Source organism: Spermophilus citellus (genome assembly GCF_964194105.1).
Source record: "Spermophilus citellus genome assembly, chromosome: X".
Taxonomy (NCBI): Eukaryota; Metazoa; Chordata; class Mammalia; order Rodentia; family Sciuridae; genus Spermophilus; species Spermophilus citellus.
This window is the reverse complement of record NC_138190.1, coordinates 16,757,895-16,782,088: the sequence shown is the minus strand read 5'-3', so window position 1 is coordinate 16,782,088 and position 24,194 is coordinate 16,757,895. Positions and strand designations below refer to the sequence as shown.

Sequence of the window (24,194 nt, the reverse complement as noted above, 5' to 3'; positions counted from 1 at the left end):
TTGGAAAAAGAACCTCTAATAGAAGAATGTTGAGAATGGGGTGGAATGCAATGGGAAGGGAAGGACTCTGTAAGAAGCTCATCTTCAAAAAGGAGATCTCAGAGCTAAACAGAAACAGTAACAGAGGTAACATTGCTAATAATAACAAAAGGAACACTCTTCATTGATACCCCACCATGTACTAGATACTTTAGTAAGAGCTTCAATTTATCATCCCATCTAAATCTTACTTCAACTCTGCACCTTAGGAACAAATCATTCTCATTTCACAGATGATAAACTGAGACTTGGAAAGGAGAAATAATTTACCCCAAGTCACATAGGCAATAGAACCCCAAAACCAGCTTCTCTCTGAGATTGGTTTATCCTTGGCTGATTTCAAAGTTCATGTTTTCCCAACATCCACTATGTTTTGAGGGATGAAAATTAATATTCTATTATATAAATATTATTCATTTTTATAAATCAAAATGAACTGAATCATCTGTATGGTGCAGACTACTTCTGCATCCATAACTATGATGAACATGCTAAAACAAATATTTTCAGCTGTAAAATGGCAAGACACGTGCAGAGTTTTAAGTATACTTTTAAAAAGTTCTCCATCTCTCCTCCCTAAAAATTATGTTACTCAGCTTTTGGTTCTAGACACCAATGAGACTAAACTTTGAGAGCCCTGGAGAGATCAATATTTGGCCAAGAAGGGAAAGGCAAGGCAAGAAAGTACCAGAATAATAAAGGAAATGAGTGAGGGCAAGCTATTTCTAGTCTAGATATATCAGAACATCTATTTTGCATATTAGTACAGTGAGGTAAATTAGATTTCAGCAGCAAAGGAAGGTGGTATTTGAGGGAATGGAGCCCCAGGGAGAGAAGGCTGTCAATCTCAAGAATGAAATCCAATAACAAACACCACCCTGAAAAAATGAAGTCTCACATGAGCACCCCTGGCCCAAGGATCCCTGGCCCTCATCCTCCCATTTCAAAAGAGGAACAACACATCTTCCTTAAAAATCCTCTAACACTCACAAAGATGAATGAGAGTTTTGGTTTTGAACTAGTAAACCCAAACTTTCCTGAAGCACAGGCCTGACTGACTTTGGGGTTTGAAATAAGGGAACATGCCATCAGAAGCAAACCAGAAACCTTGAACCTTACCCTGGAAGCTCATGAGTTAGAAGGTGACACTTCTGAGCTTTGAGTCCTTGGTTCCACATATGAATCCTTAAAACTTTAAGAACTTGCCTCTGCATTATCTGCTTATAAGACTATATTATCAGCAACATCTAATCTTCTGCTGCCATAATAGTCATATCTGGCTTATAAGGTAGTTCAAGGTGAACTACATGTGTCCAGTTACCTTGCTGCTCTCTGCCACTCTTATAGCCAGTCTACCAACCTCCATCCCCCCAGACTAAACCCCTGAGGTGAGTTACAGGACATAGACCAAGGAAATGTACCCCAAAGCCATCCTCTGTCACCACAATTCAAACCTTGTTATTTATTTTGAGATGCCCATGGGCCACATTTTGAAACAAATCCTAGTTTTGTTTTGATCTACCTCTGAAAAGGCAGTCTATGGAGAGAAATCAAAAAGGCCACCTATACTCAAGGCAAAACAATGAGCCATAGGCAAGGGACATGTGGGCTGTTTGTAAACAGCAGCCTAAATGTCATCATCAATTATTCATCATTCAACAAAGCCACTGAGTAACCTCTTTTAAAAAAACTTAATTCTTACCTGAGATTCAGCCCAATAAAAAATGAATAAGAAAGTTTTGGGTCAAAAATGTGACACAAGAAATGTTCTAGACCAAGTTGACAAGCCATGGCCTGCAGGCCAAATTCAGGCTGCTGCCTGGTTACACATCCACATCTTTTTGCTCACATACCATCTATGGCTGTTTTCATGCTACATAGAAGATCTGAGTACCTGCTACTGAGACCACATGATCTGGAAAGCCCAAAATACTTATGATCTGTCCCTATACATGATACATTTTCAACTCTTGCTACTCAAAAGTGTGCTCCATGATTCTACAGCACCAGTCTCACTTGGGAGCTTATTAGAAATGCAGACTCTCAAATGGTGGTTCCATTCCCAGCTTTCCCAGGAATCTCCAAACTGCTTTCCAAATTGGCCGCACCAATTTGCAGTCCCACCAACAATGTACAAGTGTACCCTTTTCTCCACATCCTCACCAGCACTTGTTGTTTGACTTCATAGTGGCTGCCAATCTTACTGGAGTGAGATGGTATCTTAGGGTGGTTTTGATTTGCATTTCTCTGTCTGCTAGAGATGGAGAGCATTTTTTCATGTACTTGTTGATTGATTGTATATCCTCCTCTGAGAAGTGTCTGTTCAGGTCCTTGGCCCATTTGTTGATTGGGTTATTTGTTATCTTATTGTCTAATTTTTTGAGTTCTTTGTATACTCTGGATATTAGGGCTCTATCTGAAGTGTGAGGAGCAAAAATTTGTTCCCAGGATGTAGGCTCTCTATTTACCTCTCTTATTGTTTCTCTTGCTGAGAAAAAACTTTTTAAGTTTAAGTAAGTCCCATTTATTGATTCTTGTTATTAACTCTTGTGCTATGGGTGTCCTATTAAGGAATTTGGAGCCCGACCCCACAATATGTAGATTGGAGCCAACTATTCCCTGAAGACCTTAAAAGAGCATATTACAGGGATACTGCCACATCGATGTTCATAGCAGCACAATTCACAATAGCTAGACTGTGGAACCAACCCAGATGCCCTTCAATAGATGAATGGATAAAAAAAATGTGGCATTTATGCACCATGGAATATTACGCAGCACTAAAAAATGACAAAATCATGGAATTTGCAGGGAAATGGATGGCACTAGAGCAGATTATGCTTAGTGAAGCTAGCCAATCCCTAAAAAACAAATACCAAATGTCTTCTTTGATATAATGAGAGCAACTAAGAACAGAGAAGGGAGGAAGAGCAGGAAGATTAACATTAAACAGAGACATGAGGTGGGAGGGAAAGGGAGAGAAAAGGGAAATTGCATGGAAATGAAGGGAGACCCTCATTGCTATACAAAATTACAAATAAGAGGTTGTGAGGGGAATGGGAAAATAAACAAGGAGAGAAATGAATTATAGTAGATGGGGTAGAGAGAGAAGACGGGAGGGGAGGGGTGGGGGGATAGTAGGGGATAGGAAAGGTAGCAGAATACAACAATTACTAATAGGGCATTATGTAAAATTGAGGATGTGTAACCGACGTGATTCTGCAATCTGCATTTGGGGTAAAATTGGGGGTTCATAACCCACTTCAATCTAATGTATGAAATATGATATGTCAAGAGCTTTGTAATGTTGTGAAAAGCCAATAAAAAAAATAAAAAAAAAGAAAAGAAAGGCCAATAAATAAATAAATAAATAAACAAACAAACAAACATAGCTAGATAACAAGAAAAAAAAAAAAAGAAATGCAGACTCTCAGGCTCCATTTTACCTAGGTCCCTGGGAGACTGGTATGAGCGTTCATGCTGGAAAAGCTCTGTTCCAGTAGGATCTGCTTCTTAAACTTGGCTATTCATTGGAATTACCTGAGGAGTTTTTTGTTTTAATGTTGTAAATACTGCTGGCTTGGGTCGAAGGTAATAACAAGCTGGAAAGTTGACAGAAGTTTCCAACTCCTACTCATCGGGGCATGGGCAGCCCCCATTGCTCTCATTCTTGCTAGATCTGAGAGAAGACACTCAAACCAACAACAATGGTTAAGAGGGTAGGAAAGTGTGGGAAAGGAGACTTCTATGCCAGGTTTCTTTCAGCCCTGTCAAGTTTTCTCCTTTCAAATGTGGTCTCTCTGATGAGCTTATTTTTTGTGAATAATTTTTAGTGGAAATTTTTAATGTTTTTAGAACAACTCATAGGACCTCATTAAAACATGACTTATTACAGATCTATACAAATCACTTTGCCAAACCATAACTTTCATTTTCAAAAGCCTGGAAGAACAAGTCAAATTATTCCATGAACTTGTAAATTAGCTTTATAACCTAACATCATAATTGAGTAAAGGCTCTGTTCTGTGGCCCTAAAGCATACAACCTCACCACCATACTTGGCTCCACTCTGCTCTGGGACAGGTTCATTTTGCTCATTAGTTCTAATCCTTACAAATCCATGCAAGGAGGCTCTAGTTAGCCTGCCAGTGCTGGGAACACCAGAATATATGAAAGGCAGCAGCCTGCCCCACTCACCTCTGCTCAGCAAGGAACAGAGTGAAGCCCAGGCCTTTCCAAGGCTGGGTACAGAATGCCATAAGTCAGTGGAGTGGGTGTCTATACTGAAAATTAAGTTTCTTAACTAGGGAACTCAAATATAAAACTAGAAAAATGATTTGCCTCCTAGAATGTAGCTGGGTCCCTTATGGCCTAGTCCAGTTCCAGGTCCTAAAATCTAGTAGGAATTTCTTACACCTATACATAAAGGTCACATGGCCTGAGGCCAAGTCCTTTCCTCATCTCAGTTCAACAACAACTAGGTTTACTCAAATAGTTCTGAGAGACAATGTAAATACTGGTCTTGAGCAAAACATTAAAAATTCAGTAAATAATTAAACATCACTAACCAACCAATCAAGGAAATAGAGAAAAATTATACTAATTATACTTATTTCTGTCCCTGTACTATCATGTACAGGGACAGAAATAAGCCAGGCACAAAAAGACAAATGTGTGACCTCAGTGATAGGTAGAATCTTAAAAAGTTAATCTTATAGAAGCAGAAAGTAGAAAAGTAGTTATTGGACACTGGGGGAAGGAAGGGAGAAGGCTAGGGAGAAGAGACATATTGATCAAAGAACACAAAGTTTCCCTTAGAGTTGTGGAGTAAACTTTAGTGATCTGGTACACTGCATGGTGACAACAATTAATAATAATATGTTGTCAACGGGGTTTTACTCAGCTATAATGAAGAATGAAATGATGGCATTTGCTGGTAAATGAATGGCACTAGAGAACATCATGCTAAGAAGTGAAATAAGCCAAGCTCACAAAGTCAAGAATCAAATATTTTCTCTCATATGTGGAAGCTAGAGCAACATAAAAAAAAGAAAAATCAAAAAGGGGGATATCATGTAGAAGAGAGATCAGTGAAATACAGGAAATGGATACAGGGGGAGGGGAAAAGAGAACAGTGAAATAAATCTGATCAAACGTTCCTATGTACACATATGAATATACCACAGTGCATTTCATGTTTATGTATACCCATAATTGCACTAATTTAAAATATACATATATAAATCAATAGAAGAAGATCAGTAGAGGGAAGGGAACAGAAAAGAGAGGGAGGGAGGGAAAGGGGAAGTACTGGTGACTTAATTGGAACAAATTATATTCCATGCTTGTATAATTATCTCAAAGCCCCAATATTATATATAATGAACTAATAAAAGTAAACAGCAAAATAATAATAATGTGTTGTATATCTCAAAACTGCAAAAGGAATGGATCTGTAATGTTGTCACTCCAAAGAAACGAATTAGTAAGGTGATAAATGCATTAATTAACTTGATTGAATCTTTCTGTAATGTACACATAAATCAAGATTGTACATTGTACCACATATACACAATTATTATTTGACAATTAAAAATATTTTTTTTTAATTTTAATGAAATTCAACGGCAAGGTGCTAAAAGGAGGAGATACAGGCAATAATGTAATCAGATAAGAGAGGCAAAGACTGCCAATTGTAGCTAGGTAGTTCCCAGAGATAATGCCAACAACTCCTCCCATTTCTTGTGTGCTCCTGCTGCTCTTCACACCAAGAGATAGAGCCTATTTCTCCTTCTCTTAAATAAAAGCTGGCCTTGTCCATGGCTTTGATCAACAGAATGTACACAAGAAATATTCTAGGACTTGTGCATTCAGACCTTAAGAGAACTGGAAGCTTCACCATCCTCTCTTGGCTAATCTAGCTTCTCTCTGGAGAGAGCCACCTGAGGAATACTGAAATGCCAGACACGTGGGAATCAACAACCTTGGACATCCAGCCATAGTTGCCATCTGACTGCAGCTACCTGAGAGACTCCAGGTGAAAATCAGCAGAAGAGCTACCCAGCTGAGCCCAGCAAACCCACAAGACAGGTAAGAAATGATACATGTTTCAAGACAGCAAGTTTTGAGGTGGTTTGTTATGTAGCAAGAGATAACCCAAACACAGATCAGTGCAGTAACCGAATCATTGTACCTGTGTGAAGAAAATTAAGATCTACTCCCTTACCTCTGGCCACTGTCGGAGTCAGAACCACCACAAATAGCCCCAAACTCCAAAATTCTTTATGAGAAATCACCCCTTTCAAAACACCCTTTTTTAATAAAAAAGGGAATATTGTTCATTTGAAACACCAAGAGTGATAATATTTAAAGTCAAAATGAGATTATTTTGCAAAATTGTTAGTGCCTCTATCAGAATACTTAGGTCATGCCATTTCTTCCTAGCACTGCTATCTCTGACCCTTCCCACTCCAAATTTTGACCTTTTTGTAAAGTTCTTTCCCTCTTTCTTCTCCTAGTATCAGACTGTGTCTCTGGTTCATATGTGAGGTTCTGTCAGAAATGGATTTGCTGTCATGCCCTCAGCCTGCCTTCACCCAGCTACGCTAGAGTCTAGAAAATGACAACTCAGAACACCGGGTTAAATACAATTTCTGTCTCTTCACCCATTTTCCACTATCTGCGTGTCTGGCCGTCAGGTTATTAATGGAACTGACACTTCTGTACAACTGACTGAGCAGGACCAGCAGCCAGATAACAAGGGAGCAGCTGACAACAGCAGACTCAGCCCCAGAGATAGCAGATAAGCAGACGCACCATGGCTATTAGTTTCATCTTGGGCTGAAGGGAGGTGCATCATAGAATCTACACAGAAAACTTGAGCATCCTTAATGGACTCCTTTTCTGTGAAATTAAAAACCAAAACATCAAAACTCATTTTAGTCAACCAAAATAAACACATATTTTAAGTGAATTTCTAACATACTGAATTTGGATGTGGACCAAAAACAGAAGAGATGGGCATTAAACCTCCCCCATCCACTCCACAATTAAAATAATAAATATTCTCCATAATTCTTAAAAAGCATCTCTCTGCTTTGAGTATCTGAAATTGTATTCTGAGGCTACTGAGGCATTTCAAAGTCCTACACTCAAGCAGTTCTTCAACGCAAAATATACATTTACAAACTAAAGACTTCACAGTTCATGTTTAAGTTAGTACTGCTTGCTTATCTGATATTGTTAAAAATTGTTAAGCTTTTACTATTCCAAGTTTTATCTTTAAATATAGTCTCATTATTTTACATATTTCAAATTAGTTCTACTCCTGAATACTAGAATTATTTTTTAAATGTATGAAGTGGTCATATGCTAGTTATATATTTATTTATACTCTTGATGATCAACATTGAGAATGGGATATTACAAAAAGAAAAACATGCAACACTATACAAAAACCAGTTAGTGTATTTTTCATGTTTGTACACTAACATGAGATAGTGTCTCTTATAAAAGATAATCTTCATCAACCTCTAACAAATTTTTTTTGCAAATTTGCTTTTATAGAAACTCTGCATTACAAGTTGGTAGGAATCCTCTTCCTCCCTATGAGAAAAAAATCTATATATTGTTCTTCAATGGAATAATTGATTAAGGTGCTGATTTATAAATTGTTCAAAAACAGTTTGGTATTTAATAAAAGTTGAACATTAAAGAGGATATCTTGTCATGCCAGGAAGAAAAGACACTGTCAAAAACAACTGGAGTCATGTCAAAATCCCCTAAGGGAAGAGTCACAAGTTGGCCAAGATGAAAAAATTTAAGCTTGAAAAAGAATAATGATTGTAATGAATTTAAACATATCAAATACATTAAAATCCCTGAGTTTATAATGACACTGAAAAAAATTGCTTTGGTACCTCTGGAAGCTCCAGGCACCATCTTATGAAAATTAATAAATAGAAAGATAGACATTAATGTTGCCTTTCCTATATAAACTATATGTCAGCATAATCAAGAGAGTAATGAGGGAAATTCTTAAGAATGATTCCAGGATCCAAGATGGTGGGCCACAGGGAGGCAGCATTCTGTGTCACTCCATGACCTGAGACTCAAGAAGTGAGAAAACTGCATCTCTGTGAGTGATATTCCTGCCCCCATGCAGGAATCATGGCCACCATGCAGGCTTCAGACCTCAGCATCAGAGTAGGTCTCCTAACTACTTGCCCATGCAGGACTACCGGGTGCCCCAGCAGGAATATCAGCATCAGCACCGGCACAAAATTTTTGGCCACCCACCCGAGCAGAGATACAGGACACAGCTCTCATGTGGAACATGTGGAAGCTACTCATGCAGAAGATCTGCAGCCACCATTCCTGTGTGGACCCCCATCAACCAACATGGGGCTCCCCTGGTTGCCTCCATCTTGGGACTCTGCAGCAATGGAGATAGTCCGCTACATGCTGTATCCCATCTGCACCGGGGAACTTCACACTGGCTCTGAAGACAGTCATAGCCACATGCTGCACACCTTAGACCCAGTCTCTGAACTCAACATCCAACACCATTGCCTGGCTCCCACCACCCAACCTGACACCTCATCGCTGAAAGAAAATGCTTCCATCTTGGGTCACCTTCATCACCATCCTTAGTGGGGGCAACTCCCAGTTTGGAACTCTGGCTGGCCAGGTACCCAGTTTCTAACTCCCCCCTCTCCCAAGCAGCTGCTAATTGGGCACAATGGCTCCCCAACAACAACAACAACAAAAACAGCTCTCAGAGAGGCAGGTATTCAATGTTCCCAAGGCGCCACACAAAGAGCCTGGAGAGGAAGGTCCCTTATTAGGAAGCAGTAAGGGAAAGGGTGAATGTGGTACAGTTTAGAGACTAACAGAGACCAGGACCTGGGAGATCTTCATGTGATATAAGGAGATAAGACCAGGTGCTCACATCACAGGAGCAGGCCCAAAAAGAGATCCCTGAGGTGCAGTCTCCCTTCAGGGTCAGACAGGTGCCACATCCCGCTTCCAGGTGCCCACCACCAGGACCAACCCTCCCTCCCTGATTTCCATCACCATCCTGAGGGTGGAGATATCAGCTAACAACAGATGAGCCCACCTATTGGATGAGAAGGGAAGCAGGAAAGAGTGATCTCCAACCAAAATAATCCTTCCTTTGAGATTTTTTCCTTTTTTTTTTCTTCTTCTCTATTCTCCCGCCCTCATACCACCAACACATGTGAAACCAAGTACTGTGCATGAATTAGGATACCGAGGTCTGAGACGACTGAATAGTATATGACAGTTGTGTTGTATATTCTTTTTTTTCTTTATTTTGTTTTTGTTTTTTCTCTAATTTTTAACATTTTAATATTTTTTTAATTTTATTAATATATATTTGTTTGTTTTATCTACTCTACTGTCTTCCCTCTTACTTATCTTCCCAAAATTACGTCCTCTTTATTCTCCTGCTACTAACTTTCTTCTTTAGATTTCTCTTTCACACTTCCTAAGATATAATAACTCTATATCCTTACCTCCTACCTCCTCAGCATATCATCCTACTCCTCACCCCCAGTTCTTTGTCCACCATCAAAAACTGTAAACCCTTTTACAAAACTACTGATTATATTGTTGATAATGATTGAATTCACCATATCTGTACATTGTGACTAAACTGTAAACGTTGATTAGCAACTATTGGTTTTTAGGTGGTATTTTGTTTAAATTGGGATCTGTTAACATTGTCCTTCACCTCAAAGGAGAGATTTTGGAACCCTACAGGGACACTAAAAACCTATAGGGTAAAAACAGTAATGACTCAGATCCACAGTACTAGAAGAGAAGACACAAAAGTAACATGAAAAGACAAGGGAAGAAAGTGCCCCCAAACAAATCAAGATATCACATTATTATAATCCGTGGCCAGTACAGCAGAGAAGGAGTTCAGGATGTACATAATTAAAATATTCTGTGAATTAAAGGATGATATAAGAGAGAAAACACAGGCAGCAAAAGATCATTTTGAAAAAGAGCTACATAAACAAATACAGGAAGCAAAAGATTATTTCAACAGTGAGATAGAGAATCTAAAGAAAAAACAAACAGAAATCCTTTAAATGAAAGAAACAATAAACCAAATTAAAAGTTTAATTGAAAGCATCACCAACAGATTAGACCACTTGGAAGACAGGACTTCAGATAATAAAAACAAAATATATAATCTTGAAAATAATGAAGACCACACAGTAAAAATGGTAAGAAACCATGAGCAGAGCATTCAAAAAATATAGGATACCATAAAAAGACCAAATTTAAGAGTTATTGGGATATAGGAAGATATAGAGTTACAGCCCAAAGAAAAGAACAATCTATTCAATGAAATAATGTCAGAAAAAATTGAAACATGAAGAACAAATTGGAAAAAAAAATTCAAGAGGCTTACAGGATACCAACTATACAAAATCACAACAGTTCCACACACCAAGGCACATTATAATGAAAATGCCTAACTTACAGAATAAGGAGAGAATATTAAAAGCCACAAGAGAAAGGAATCAGATTGCATATAGGGGAAAACCAATTAGGTTATGTGCAGATATTTCAACCCAGACACTGAAAACTAGAAGATCCTAGAACAACATATATCAAGCTTTGAAAGAAAATGGATGCCAACCAAGAAACTTGTATCCAGAAAAAAATAAGCTTTAAATTTGATGATGAAATAAAAAACTTCCATGATAAACAAAAGTTAAAAGAATTTACAACTAGAAAACCTGCACTACAGAACATCCTTGGCAAAATATTCTATCAAAAGGAAATGAAAAACAAAAATGAAAATCAGCAGAGGAATGTATTACACTAAAGGAAAAATTAATCAAAGGAGAAACCAAGTTAAGTTAAATAACAAAAATTAGAAAAATGGCTGGGAATACAAATCATGTCTCAATAATAACCCTCAATGTTAATGACTAAATTCACCAATCAAAAGACATAGCCTAGCTAATTGGATCAAAAAAAAAAAAAGACCCAACAATATGTTGCCTCCAAAAGACTCATCTCATAGGAAAAGACATACACAGACTGGAGGTGAAAGGTTGGGAAAAATCATACCACTCACATGGACTGTGGAAGCAAGCAGGAATGTCCATACTTATATCAAATAAAGTAGACTTCAAGCCAAAGTTAATCAAAAGGGATAAAGAAGGACACTACATATTGCTCAAGGGAACCATACACCAACAAGACATAACAATCATAAATATATATGCCCCAAACAATGGTGCAGCTATGTTCATCAAACAAACTCTTCTCAAGTTCAAGAGTCAAATAGACCACAACACAATAATCATGGGTGACTTTAACACACCTCTCTCACCACTGGACAGATCATCCAAACAAAAGTTGAATAAAGAAACTATAGAAATCAAGAACACAATAACTTAGACTTAATAGACATATATAGAATATATCAACCAACATCAAGCGGATACACTTTTTTTCTCAGCAGCACATGGAATCCTTCTCAAAAATAGACCATATATTATGCCACAGAGCAACTCTTAGCAAATACAAAGGAGTAGAGATACTACCATGCCTTTTATCCAATCATAATGGAATGAAATTGAAAATCAATGATAAAATAGGAAGAAAAAATCCTACATCACATGGAGAATGAACAATATGCTACTGAATGAACAATGGGTTACAGAAGACATCAAGGAGGAGATTAAAAAATTCTTAGAGGTAAATGAGAACACAGACACAACATATCGAAATCTCTGGGACACTATGAAAGCACTACTAAGAGGAAAATTCATTGCATGGAGTTCATTCTTTAAAAGAAGAAAAAGCCAACAAATAAATGACCTCACAGTACATTTCAAAGCCCTAGTAAAAGAAGAACAAACCAGCAGCAAAAGCAGTAGAAGGCAAGAAATAATTAAAAATCAGAGCTGAAATCAATGAAACTGACACAAAAGAAACATTGAAAAAATTTGACAAAACTAAAAGTTGGTTCTTTGAAAAAATAAATAAGATTGACAGACCTTTAGCCATGCTAATGAAAAGAAGAAGAGAGAGAACCCAAATTACTAGCATATGTGATGAAAAAGGCATTATCACAACAGACACTATAGAAATACAGAAGATAATTAGAAATTATTTTGAAACCTTATACTCTAATAAAATAGAAGATATTGAAGGCATCGATAAATTCCTAAAGTCATATGACCTGCCCAGATTGAGTCAGGAATATATATACAACTTAAACAGACCAATATCAAGTGAGGAAATAGAAGAAGCCATCAAAAGATTACCAACCAAGAAAGCCCAGGACTGGACAGATATACAGCTGAGTTTTACAAGACGTCTCAAGAAGAACTAATACCAGTACTCTTCAATCTATTTCAGGAAATAGAAAAAGAGGAAGTACTTCCAAATTCATTCTCCAAGGCCAATATCACCCTGATTCCAAAACCAGACAAAGACACCTCAAGGAAAGAAAACTTCAGACCAATATTTCTAATGAATATAGATGCAAAAATCCTCAATAAAATTCTGGCAAATCCAATACAAAAACATATCAAAAAGATGGTACACCATGATCAAGTGGGATTCATCCCAGGGATGCAAGGTTGGTTCAACATACGGAAATCAATAAATGTTATTCACCACATCAATAGACTTAAAGATAAGAACCACATGATCATCCTGATAGACACAGGAAAAGCATTTGACAAAATACAGCACCCCTTTATGTTCAAAACACTAGAAAAACTAGGGATAACAGGAATTTATTTCAACATCATAAAGGCTATCTATGCTAAGCCTCAGTCCAACATCATTCTAAACGGAGAAAAACTGAAGGCATTCCCTCTAAAATCTGGAACAGGACAGGGATGCCCTCTTTCACCACTTCTATTCAACATAGTTCTTGAAACATTGACCAAAGCAATTAGACAGATGAAAGAAATTAAAGCAATAACTATATGAAAAGAAGAACTTAAACTAGCACTATTTGCTGACGATATGATTCTATACCTAGAAGACCCAAAAAACTCCACCAGAAAACTTCTAGAACTAGTAAATGAATTCAGCAAGGTGGCAGGATATAAAATCAACACCCATAAATCAAAGGCATTTCTGTATATCAGTGACAAATCCTCTGAAAAGGAAATGAAGAAAACTACCCCATTCACAATATCCTCAAAAAATAAAATACTTGGGAATCAACTTAACAAAAGAGGTAAAAGATCTATACAATAACACTACAGAACCCTAAAGAGAGAAATCGAAGAAGACCTTAGAAGATGGAAAGATCTACCTTGCTCATGGATAGGCAGAGTTAATATTATTAAAATGACCATACTACCAAAAGCACTATACAGGTTTAACGCAATTCCAATCAAAATACCAATGGCATTCCTCATAGAAATAGAAAAAGCAATCTTGGGGCTGGAGATGTGGCTCAAGTGGTAGTGCGCTCGCTCACCTGGCATGCATGAGGCACTGGGTTCAATCCTCAGCACCACATAAAAATAAAATAAAGATATTTTAAAAGAAAAAAGAAAAAGCAATCATGAAATTCATCTGGAAAAATTAGAGACCCAGAATAGCTAAAGCAATTCTAAGCAGGAAGAGTGAAACAGGTGGTATCGCTATACCAGATCTTAAACTGTACTACAGAGCAATAGTAACAAAAACAGCATGGTACTGGAACCAAAACAGGCTGGTGGACCAATGGTACAGAATAGAGGACACAGAGACTAACCCACAGAATTACAACTACCTTATATTAGACAAAGGTGCCAAAAGCATGCACTGGAGAAAGGATAGCATCTTCAACAAATGGTGCTGGGAAAACTGGAAATCTATATGCAAGAAAATGAAATGTTTTGGAAAAAACATGCAAATTTGTTTTTTTCTTCAGGTTTCCACTTTGTTAATTCATTGAAAGTTTGGGAAATCGAGGAATGTCTTAAGTAATGTAATCAAATTATACCAAAGCACTGCTAAATATCTCAGGTTCTCCTTGTAAGCACTTCTAAGTATTTTGTCCAAAGTAGAACAATGGACTGAAAATCTACTGGTTAATGCACTGATTACTATTTAACAAAAGACCTTTAATAGAGCAGTTTCTCCAAGAACATTTTTTTAAAGAGAGATAATTTATATATATATATATATATATATATATATATATATATATATTTTTTTTTTAGTTTTCGGCGGACACAACATCTTTGTATGTGGTGCTGAGGATCGAACCCGGGCTGCACCCACGCCAGGCGAGCGAGCCACCGCTTGAGCCACATCCCCAGCCCCTCAAGAACATTTTTGTTCAACAGAACAACTTGGAAGGAAATCTTCAAAGTATGAGGAAATGGGTTGATTCCAGTTCCATTTTGTGAGCATGCTTATTAATAACTCAGAAAAACAATAAAACCAAAAAGTGAATTTATCAAATTATGAATTATATAGAAGTGAGAATGGTAGTTACACTGAATGACAGACCTGAGTTACTAAAGATCATCTGGGATACCATTCTAAAGAATTATTTCTAAATTTTGGAGAAGAGCATTGTGAAAAACATGTTTATCATAGAAATAGCTATAATAGATACCCAACCATACCCAACTATGGGGAGATGTTTAAGTGATCTTCTGTATAACTAGTAAAAGAATATGTAATAATGGTGAATATTCTTTTATAAAGAATATGTAATATTATGCAAAATGCTTACAATATAAATGTTAGGAGACTAAGAAAGGAATCAAATTTACATACACAGCATTGTTCAAGAATGTCTTTTATGTATAGGGGAAATTACAGTAATACATCAAAATATAAGCAGTGGTTATGTTTGGGTGATGGAACTATTGATGAGTTTCTCTTTCTATTTCTGTATTTTACTTTGAAGATTTTCTTTAATGAACATAGATTTTCATAGCAAAAATAATAAACATGAAGAAGATGCAGAAATATTTTTCAAAAGCCAGAGCCATAAACAAAAACAACTGAATGCATCGTAATGAGAAGAAATGTGAAATTCTGGGATGAGGTTTTTTAAAAATGCTAACTTTAGGACTGCAGCAACAAGGCTTAACAACAGCTCCTGTGAGATTAAAAAAAAAAAAGACCTAGAAATTAACTGACTGTAAATTTGTTATGAGCCAACAGTGACATGCATGGCTGAGGGGGAAAGATAGCCAGAATATCAGCTTCGGATTCCTTAATATAATTTGTATGCAAAACAAAGGCAGCGATAATATTCCCATTGTGCTGGGTGAGTTGGACTCTATCTAGAATATTGTGTTCAGCCTTGAACTTGAGCTTTAAAAAAAAATGTTGAAAACTGGAGAGAAGCCAGCAGGGTGAGGCATCATAACCGCAGCAGAGAGATTGGTTCTCACTTTGGCTGCATTAGAATCATCTGGAGAGTTGATTAAAATGCACATTCCTGGGTCCTCTTCCCGAATTTTTGATTCTATAGGTATGGGATGGAGCCAAGAATCTGCATTTCTAACTAGCATATAGGTGATACCAAGAAGCTGGTATCACCTGCTCTGGAAAACAAAACACAGACTGTGAAACCAGATTGCCAGGAATGGAGTCCCAGTCTTCCCTCTACTAGCTGAATGACCTTGGGCAAGGTTGATTGCCCTCTCTGTGCTTTGGTTTCTTCATCTGTAAAAAGAAATAACTTCCGCCATATGGATTTTATGCCATTGCAGTAGTTTGGCAGATGGAGCAACAGTGGAAAATGTTGGCATGATTGGGCTCTGAGGGCCCCAATCTTCGCCCAGGGCACTCACCTGTGAGATGGTGAAAAAAAGGACTTCTTCAAGGAGTGAGAAGAAGTGACCACTTATTAACACAGACTTGATGTCAGGAAAATTTCCCCTATAATCACCTGGAATTCTCAGAGTGTGGGTCCCACACCAATAGCATCAGCATCAACTAAAGACTTGTCAGAAATGCAAATTCCCCAGGCCACCTCAGACCTTCTAGATCAGAAACTGTGGAGCTAGAACTGGCAATTTGCATTCTAAGGGGTCCCTCCTGATGGTGCTGACCCAGTCAAGTGTGAGAATGAATAACCTAAATCATCACCCAAAACAACTGATATGAGACACTAGAACATGGACATTTGATTAAACTCACTCCAAAAACATATCAGGAGGATGCAGCTCAGTGGTAAAGCACCTGCCTAGCATGTGTGAGGCCCTGGGTTCCATCCCCAGCATGGAAAATAAATACCAGGTAGAATATGCCTCTGATAAATATATACATCAAACTCTTACTTATACCATATATTTGCTTTTGTGCTTAAAACATATATAACACAAAGATGATACTGAATTTGTTCAAACCCAGAAAATCTAAAATCCACAGAGAAAAGCTATTACCTCCTATGATTTTCTCAGTAGGGGCTGCTTCTTATTTTATATGGGGAGGAGGGGGCAGGAGTGGGAGGTGGAACATCTGAGAGTCTAAAGGGACTCAGGGACCATGGATTTAGGTTATCCACCACCTCTCTAACCAACAGGAAAGCCCAATGACCCAAACTAATGAACTAAACCACACTCACTTCCTTTCTCCCACCCACCAATGCAACCAAAGCCTCTCCACTCCCACAGGACAGAAGTTTGATAGAAGCTGCTGGCAGTGTTGAGAGTATTTCTCATGCTCTAGGAATTCATCTAAGTGCTTTAGAATACTGACTCCTTTGATCCAAATAACAAACTTCTATGGTAGGTACTGATCTCCCCATTTTACAGATGTGAAAACTGAGGACAATAGTGATGAAGTAATTTCCAAACAGGTCACAGAGCTAAGAAGAGATAGAAAGTTGGTTTGGAACCTAGGCAGTGTTTTTGCAGTCTGTGTTATTAATCTGTATACTGCAATTTCTGTTAAGGCCAACGAAGGAAAGGAGATACAAGTAGGAAGTCTATCGTGGCTTGTTTGTGTGTGAGAGACAGGGAGCCAGAGAAATGGGGTGATAGGGCTGGTACAAGCTCAGTATGGAAGGCACATAGGAGCCAGAAGAGGAGGGACCCAGGGCAAGCAAGAGGCTTGCATGCTGTTTTGCCCCTCCAGGTCCCTGGTAAACACTGGAGCTGGTATAGGAAGCAAGGTCTCTCCTCTCCCCCTCCCTCCGTCCCTCTCTCTCTCTCTCTCTCTCTCTCTCTCTCTCTCTCTCTCTCTCTCTCACACACACACACACACACATTTTTGTGTGTGGTGCTGGGGATTGAACCCAGGGTCTCACACGTGCTAATCTCTCTAGGGAAATTCACCTTAAAAATAATGAAATACCATTCCATATCTATACAGTATCGTTTTGTTTTGTTTTGTAATACTGGGTATTGAACCTGGGACTCTATGACGGAGCTACATCTGCTGGCTCAGATTCCCCCTGGCCCCTGGGGCTTGGGCCCAGCCCTGGTTTCTTGTGTGCACGCCAAAGAGGCCAGCTCCCAAGGCCTTGAAAGATTTGTGGTGTCTGTTTCCATATTATTCAGCCTATAATGGTCATGTGGGAACGTCCTGACCTGCTTGGGTCTGATAAGGTTCCTGGTTGAAGGCTTAGTATGAGTCGACAAGGACCACCTGCCCCCCTCCGTCCTTGCTTCCGCCTACCAGTAACTTTCCATTCTGTCTGAAAGAAATATATAAGTATGAGCTGAGATAATAAAGTCAGATTCCCCCTGGATGAAGAACCTCGGACTCCTGTGTCTTTGTTAATCCCGACGTCTCCCGCCGGACTCGGTCCATTTTGCCGGACGCGGCATACATCCCCAGCCCTTTTTATTTTTTGAGACAGGGTCTCACTATTGCCCAGGCCGGCTTTGAACTTACAATCCTCCCACTTCAGCCTCCCAAGTAGCTGGGATTGTAGGCATGCACCACCACACCTAGCTGGGGTAACTGCATTCTTGTGTAGTTATACAAATATGCTGTCAGGTGTAATAGGGATGAGAAGGAGACTTTGACCAAAGTCCTTCCTTTCCTTTTCTTCTACAAATCAATTTACAATGAGCATGTGCAGTGCAGCAGAAGGAAGGGAGTTAAGTGATTTAGCAAGGGACAAGGACTGCTGGTTGCAGAGTTACTGGAATTAGCAAGTAGGAAGAGCCCAGAGGAAGCCTTGCCCATAGGCTGCAAGGACATGGGCAGTGACAGGATCTGATTACATAACAGAGGGAGAGAGGAAGGAACTGGGTGGGCACTCTCTGAATAGCATGCCCCATGCACCTGTTTGGGCTCCTTAGAAGCCTCCTCCCCTAAATTCTCTGGACTACTTTGCATCTCCATGATATTAAACCATCTCCTATCTCCCCTGCATCCATGGCACTCCTGTACCACACTAGGAGTATAAAGGGCCCTGCAGACAGGAGTGACTGCAGATGACTATCCCCCATTCAGAATCCGCAGCTCCTGGCCCAGCACCTGGCAGGCACATCATCATTGTGCTGGAAATGTTTGCAGAATTGAGTTTGCTGAGATGCAGTGAAATGCACTGTCACCTTCAAGGCAAGGAAGTGTGGAACACACAATCTTGGGGCTGTGTCCTCAGTGGGGATCCCCTTAGAAGCAAACCCTGAGACAAGGATTCAAGCACATGCAGTTCATTTGGGAGGTGAAAGAAACACCAGAGGGGCACGGAGAAGTGAGAGCAGAATGGAAGGCAGTCAATAAAGGGCATCTTGCCAAGCAGCTCAAGCCCACTGGGGAAGCCCCAGGAGCCCTTGTAGAACACAGGAGAGGGATGAGGAAGCTGGGGCAGTACACACCATTGCCCATCAATTGTTGGTTGAGGGCTGCTGAAGAAGTTGTGGTGTGCCCCCCCAGTCCCACACTGCACTCCAGGCCCTCCATGTGAGTGACACAGCAGGCTCGGTGGGAAGAGAAAGCTCTTAGGCAAAAGCAGGAGACTGCAGCTACAAGATAGACAGGTGAGCAATGAAGTGGTAAGGACGCAGGCAGGGCACTAACTGATGGTACCAGAATGCATGCCAGAGGGAAATGCAATGCCTAGGATTGGCAGAGCTTAGAGACAAAGGCAAAGAGGTGAGCTACACTCCTGTTTTGCCCTCTGCAAGAGAACACTTCCCTCTTCATTCAAAGTCTGTGTGGGAGTCGCATGCCTGTGGAGATGGGAACATACAGATGACTTCTCTGCACCTGCTGTGGCTAAGGCAACTCCCTCACAGCATCCTCAGCATGCTACCTCCCAGTGACTTCCATCCTGGTATTTTTCTCTGGATGTAGCCTAACAAGCTTAGGTCCTGGTGACAAAAAGCACAAACAAGCATTTCAGAAGGGATTCAGCATTTGGCTATATAATTCAGTTCAGCTGGGGATGAGCCTTGTTCAGAAAACTGCTCCTCCCGATCTGACCCTGAGCTGGCCAGGGTGGCTGAAGGTTACACTGAGTCCTTCTCGCTCTCAATTTAGGAATCGTTATATATTAACCTTAAAAGCCTCTTCCTTTGCTCTGGCAAGGGTAAATCCTCCAGAAGATACCCCCCAAATCATTCTTTTATCATCTTACACTCATTCACTGACTTTGATTACCAGAAAAATTGCAGGCCTCCCATCCTATGCTACTTATTTACAATAAGAGTACATGCTTGCAGGAAATGCAGAATCCTGAACAAAAACTGGTGCTTATTTCACAATACCAAATTTGCACTTGAAAGCTACACCATGTGTTTCAACACACAAAAGCATCTATGACCTCTTAAGAGATGAGCAGGAAAAGGCAGGGAGACAGAGATAACAAATTTACCCTTCACAGAAACAGAGACACCCTCATTTATCTTTTACAATGATCACCCCCAGTAAAGAGCGCAGCAAAGCCACATGGACACACTTCCATTTTGAGATGGGGTCACTGCCACAAAAGCCACGGGGTTAGGCCTCAGACCACTGTGAATATCTGGACCACCCAGTTCAGGAAGTTGGTCACTATAGAATGCTGAGGTCGACACCTCTTAGGAGGAGCTTTAATTAGCTGCAGTCCAGAGCTTCATGGCAAGGGAAAAAAAAAAAAAAAAAGCTTCGGCCCCTCACAAATGGGAACATTTTTTCAGCTTTCCCAATGGGTTGCCAAGTGACTCAGCATTGGCCCAGTGTGGGCACTATTATTGATGAGAAATCTTCCGCCTGGGTGATATACTGCATAAAACACATGCCCGAATAACAGTGCCAAGTCATGCCAGGAAGAAAAGGCGAATTATTCACCTCCACTTCAAATGCAGGCAAATCCTTTCTTAATGCAGGGGCTACTCCATATCAGAAAGACAAAGCCCTGAGATAGTCAGAGATTTCCATCTAAGATTCAAGGAATTATTAGGCAGAGTCTCTCCTTTCTTGTTGACTATTAAAAGGCAATCAAATTGAGGACAGCAGAGAAAAAGGGCAAGAAAAAAATTTTCTTTTTCAAAAACAGGCCCAAAGTAGAAAGCTGCATAAAAGCTGTCAGCTCATTGTGTTCTTTATGAGTAGTATGAGCTCCACCCAGAGCTCGTTTCTAGAACTGCAAGTTCATTTAATTTGGAGAAGGAAAACCTCCATCTTTTGGGGTCCAGGGCGGGACGAGCCTCAGAGAATTGCTGGAAATTCATGGAAACATCCTTCATTCTTGCCTTTCATTAAAGGCACTACTCTGAAATCTGAAAGATAAAATATACCTGGGGAACCTAGCGAGATCCAGGAGGACAATTTGCCTTTGATATTTGTACCTGTCGAGGAACTAGCAAAGTTCCTGGCAGATTGAACTCAGCTCAAAGAAAGCAGAGTGTTCAAAGACTACTTTTAGAAGAAAAACTGACTGCTCTCATGAAATAAAATCGAAGACTGGAGAGCAACTCAGAGGGCAAGCAAGAACACGTCTAATATTAGAAATACTGGGAAGAGTTCTCCTTTAAGAAGGAGGTATGATCTGCTTCCCTAGAAAGCCCAACTGTAAGGCACCCACTCCCTTATGGAACTAGGAAGATTACCTGGAGTCAATCTTGATGCATACTTCTCAAAGAACTGACTGAAGTTTCCAGAACATTCCCAAGCATCTGTCCATTCATAAAACACACACACCCTCACAATCCACCCCACCCTTGTGGCCTTGTACTAATTCATACATACACTACCCCAGTCCCTAAGGAGTTAGGCTAAAGAGCCCCAAATATGCTGAGGCCTCAACTGCCCAATTGTGTTCCAGATATCCCAGATATCTACCTTCTGGAGCACTTTCCATAACATTCTGTGCACACCTGTCCTTTCATGACTTAAAAGACAGCTTTGACAGACCTTGGAGGGGAAAACAAAATCAAATTTACCATTTGTCTTCCTCCAACACTCCCCCACCCACCACCCAAATTCTGTCTTCACTAGAAACACTGAATAGCTTTTTCACATAAAACATCTATGGCAAGGTCATATTAAAGCTCTAGAAAATATCCTTGCTAAACTTCTGCACACTCCCATTTCAACAAGTCTAAGCATTCCCAGAATGTTGCCCTCTTTGTTTCTTGATCATAATGCAAAAATATTTGTGCTTGGGGTTGGGGATATAGCTCAATGGTACAGTGCTTATCTAGCATGCACAAAGCCCTTTGGGTCTCCAGAACCAAAACAAAAAATAATTTAGTGCCCAGGATGACTCAGTATGATTCCCTAATGATAACAATCACACTGGCCTAAATCACAAATGTTCAGACTGTACCCTAGATCCATGAACCAGGCTGGGAAGGGGATCCAGAAAGCTATAAAATTTCTAGGCATCCCAGGTGATAGCTATTATCAGAAAGGTTTCAAAACACCTCTTGAAAGAAAAAAAATGCTCCAGATTTTATAGTCTCCCAGCTGCAGAGTAGCATCCATGAACAGTGTACCAGGCATGCTATACCCACTAGAGCTCCAGTTCCATCAGAATACCTAGAATTTAAGATAGGCTCAATTTTTTATTTTTAAAAAGCAATACCGTTAATACTTTCCTCATTTATTCCCTTATCTTGTTTATGGTATCAGAAAAATTTACAAGGCCCACCAAGTGTCTACTGCTACTGGTCCACAATTGATAAGCATGGTTTTTGGATTATTTGTGTTAAATGATGGGCTAAGAAGTAGATCTATTTGGTTACTGGAAAGGAGTTGCCTCAGGACATTTGCACACATAATGCACAGAGAAGAAGGACACATGGCCAATACAGGTTTTCTTCTTCTTTGCATCTTGAGGGCTCTTCTGCCAGCTGCTCCCGATGGCTCCCAACTGCTCTGCATTCTGCCATATCCAATGGTGGTTTATGGCAAAATTCACTAGGTAGCAGGCCATGAGGCTCTTATAGACAGCAATTAGAAGGGAAAGCTGAATTATTTTGGGTATTTGAAAATGCAGTTAGAGAAAGAAAAAGTCAGATGTTATTTTCTCTTAACCCCCAGTGATGAAATCTATTTATTCATCCAAAAGCACACACCTAAATCTGGGGTCATTCAGAACCAACAGCTCAGTCAATATAAAAATCAACTACACAGTCAATGTCATCATGAAAATCCATTAAACCAGAAATCATATTTTGTTCATCAAAAGGAATTCTTACCTTTTCTTTGGCTTTCTTTTTCGTCCCTGCATCCATCCAGTCATTTTCTTTCTCCAGCATATCAATGAAGGCCCAGCGAACACCCTCAATCAATTCCTCCATCTACAAGAAAATACCCAAAGAAGAAGTCTCAAAGACAAAAATTTCAGACAAGGTTTTCTGAACTAAAATTAGCTTGTGTAGAAATAGTTCAATGTTCAATATGATGAGGAAGAGGTTTTTCCAGCTTGACCCCATATTCTGGCAGCATTTATTCTAAAACCAGTAGATTATAGCCTTTTCTTTCCATGAGAATAACTGGATAGCCCAGCTGCAAAAGGATAATGTGTTTTTATTATTTCTAATAGGTTATGACTAGGAGGTGATCTGCTTAAGCCAATTTCAGTAATTTAATAGGGATCTGAGAGAGACTAATAAAGGCACAGACTGTGTATTTCAGATAGGTATTGCAAAAGAAAGTGAACGAACAGTTGCAAGTGGTACTGTTAACCAAGAAACAGGCAAGAAGGGCCATTACTCCAAAGAGTGCTTTGCCAACATGAATCAGACTTATGCCAAGACCCCAAATCTTCCCAAATTGAGTGCCACTGGTCAAATCAAATGCTTGGCTGTTCTCTATCATCTTTCTACCCTCCTCTCTACTCTCTTTTAGCTCAGCAAAGTCCCATTATTTCAGATCTAGAATGGTAGATGCAAAGGGAGCTTCTACAGAACATCTTCTAAAAGGCCTGTTCCCAGAAGTTCAAAGAGTGAGGCTACATTCACAAAGAGGACAAGTTTTCCCTAGCTTTGCTGCCAGCATCTGCAGGCCAAGAGAGGACTGGGAGAAAAAAGACCATGACACTTAATTTCAGAAGCCACACAGCAGTATGAGGAAGCTATGCCTGTCTGTGGGTGCATACCCCTCAAAATCCCATTCTCCTACAGAGATGCTCTGGCTTCCTTAACAGGCACCCAAGAAAGAATAAATATTGAGATCTGGCCCCAGAAATAAGTTAACTTTGAGATTATGGGATTATAAATCAATTTTAACATTACCTCTAGAAGGAAAACAGTTTAAATGTTTCCTTTGTTCTATAAGGAATTGTAGGCAGGAAGCTCAAAATAATATTTTTTCTGTTTAATAAGTTTTCAGCTATGTTTTCAGTTCAATAACAGTTGTAAGGGAACCAGAGCTGTAAATCAGTGGGCTGGGTTCCATCGTATGTAAATAAGAACAAACAGCAGATGGAAGGGGGTGGGGGGGAGCTTCACAGCTATTTCTTCCCAATTTAGTAAAAACATGTAAAAGAAGAGAAACCTCGACTTGGGATTGGGGCATAAGAAAACATGAAATAATGGTAGAGCAAAGGTCCTATAAAAAGCATTGCCAATGGTTCCCAACTTTATCTATACATTGGGAGCTTTGGGGGAACTTAAAAGAAAACTGACCAAAAAATAATGAAACATTTTAAATTAAATAAAAAATCCTGAGGCCCAGGCATCAGGATGTTGATGTCATTAATCTAAGTTCTAGCCTGGGCTCTAGGAGTTTTTGAAAGCTCAGCA

General features: G+C 39.5%; 1 protein-coding gene across 2 annotated transcripts in view; it reads right to left on the bottom strand.

Moving 5' to 3' along the window:
* PHEX (phosphate regulating endopeptidase X-linked) overlaps nucleotides 1-24,194 on the bottom strand; it is a 201,883-nt gene that overhangs the window by 92,808 nt on the left and 84,881 nt on the right. For both annotated transcript variants that reach the window (XM_081277212.1, XM_081277213.1), the window contains one exon: nucleotides 22,647-22,748. In XM_081277212.1, the coding sequence (XP_081133338.1) occupies nucleotides 22,647-22,748 (102 nt within the window). The remainder of the gene's footprint in view (nucleotides 1-22,646; nucleotides 22,749-24,194) is intronic.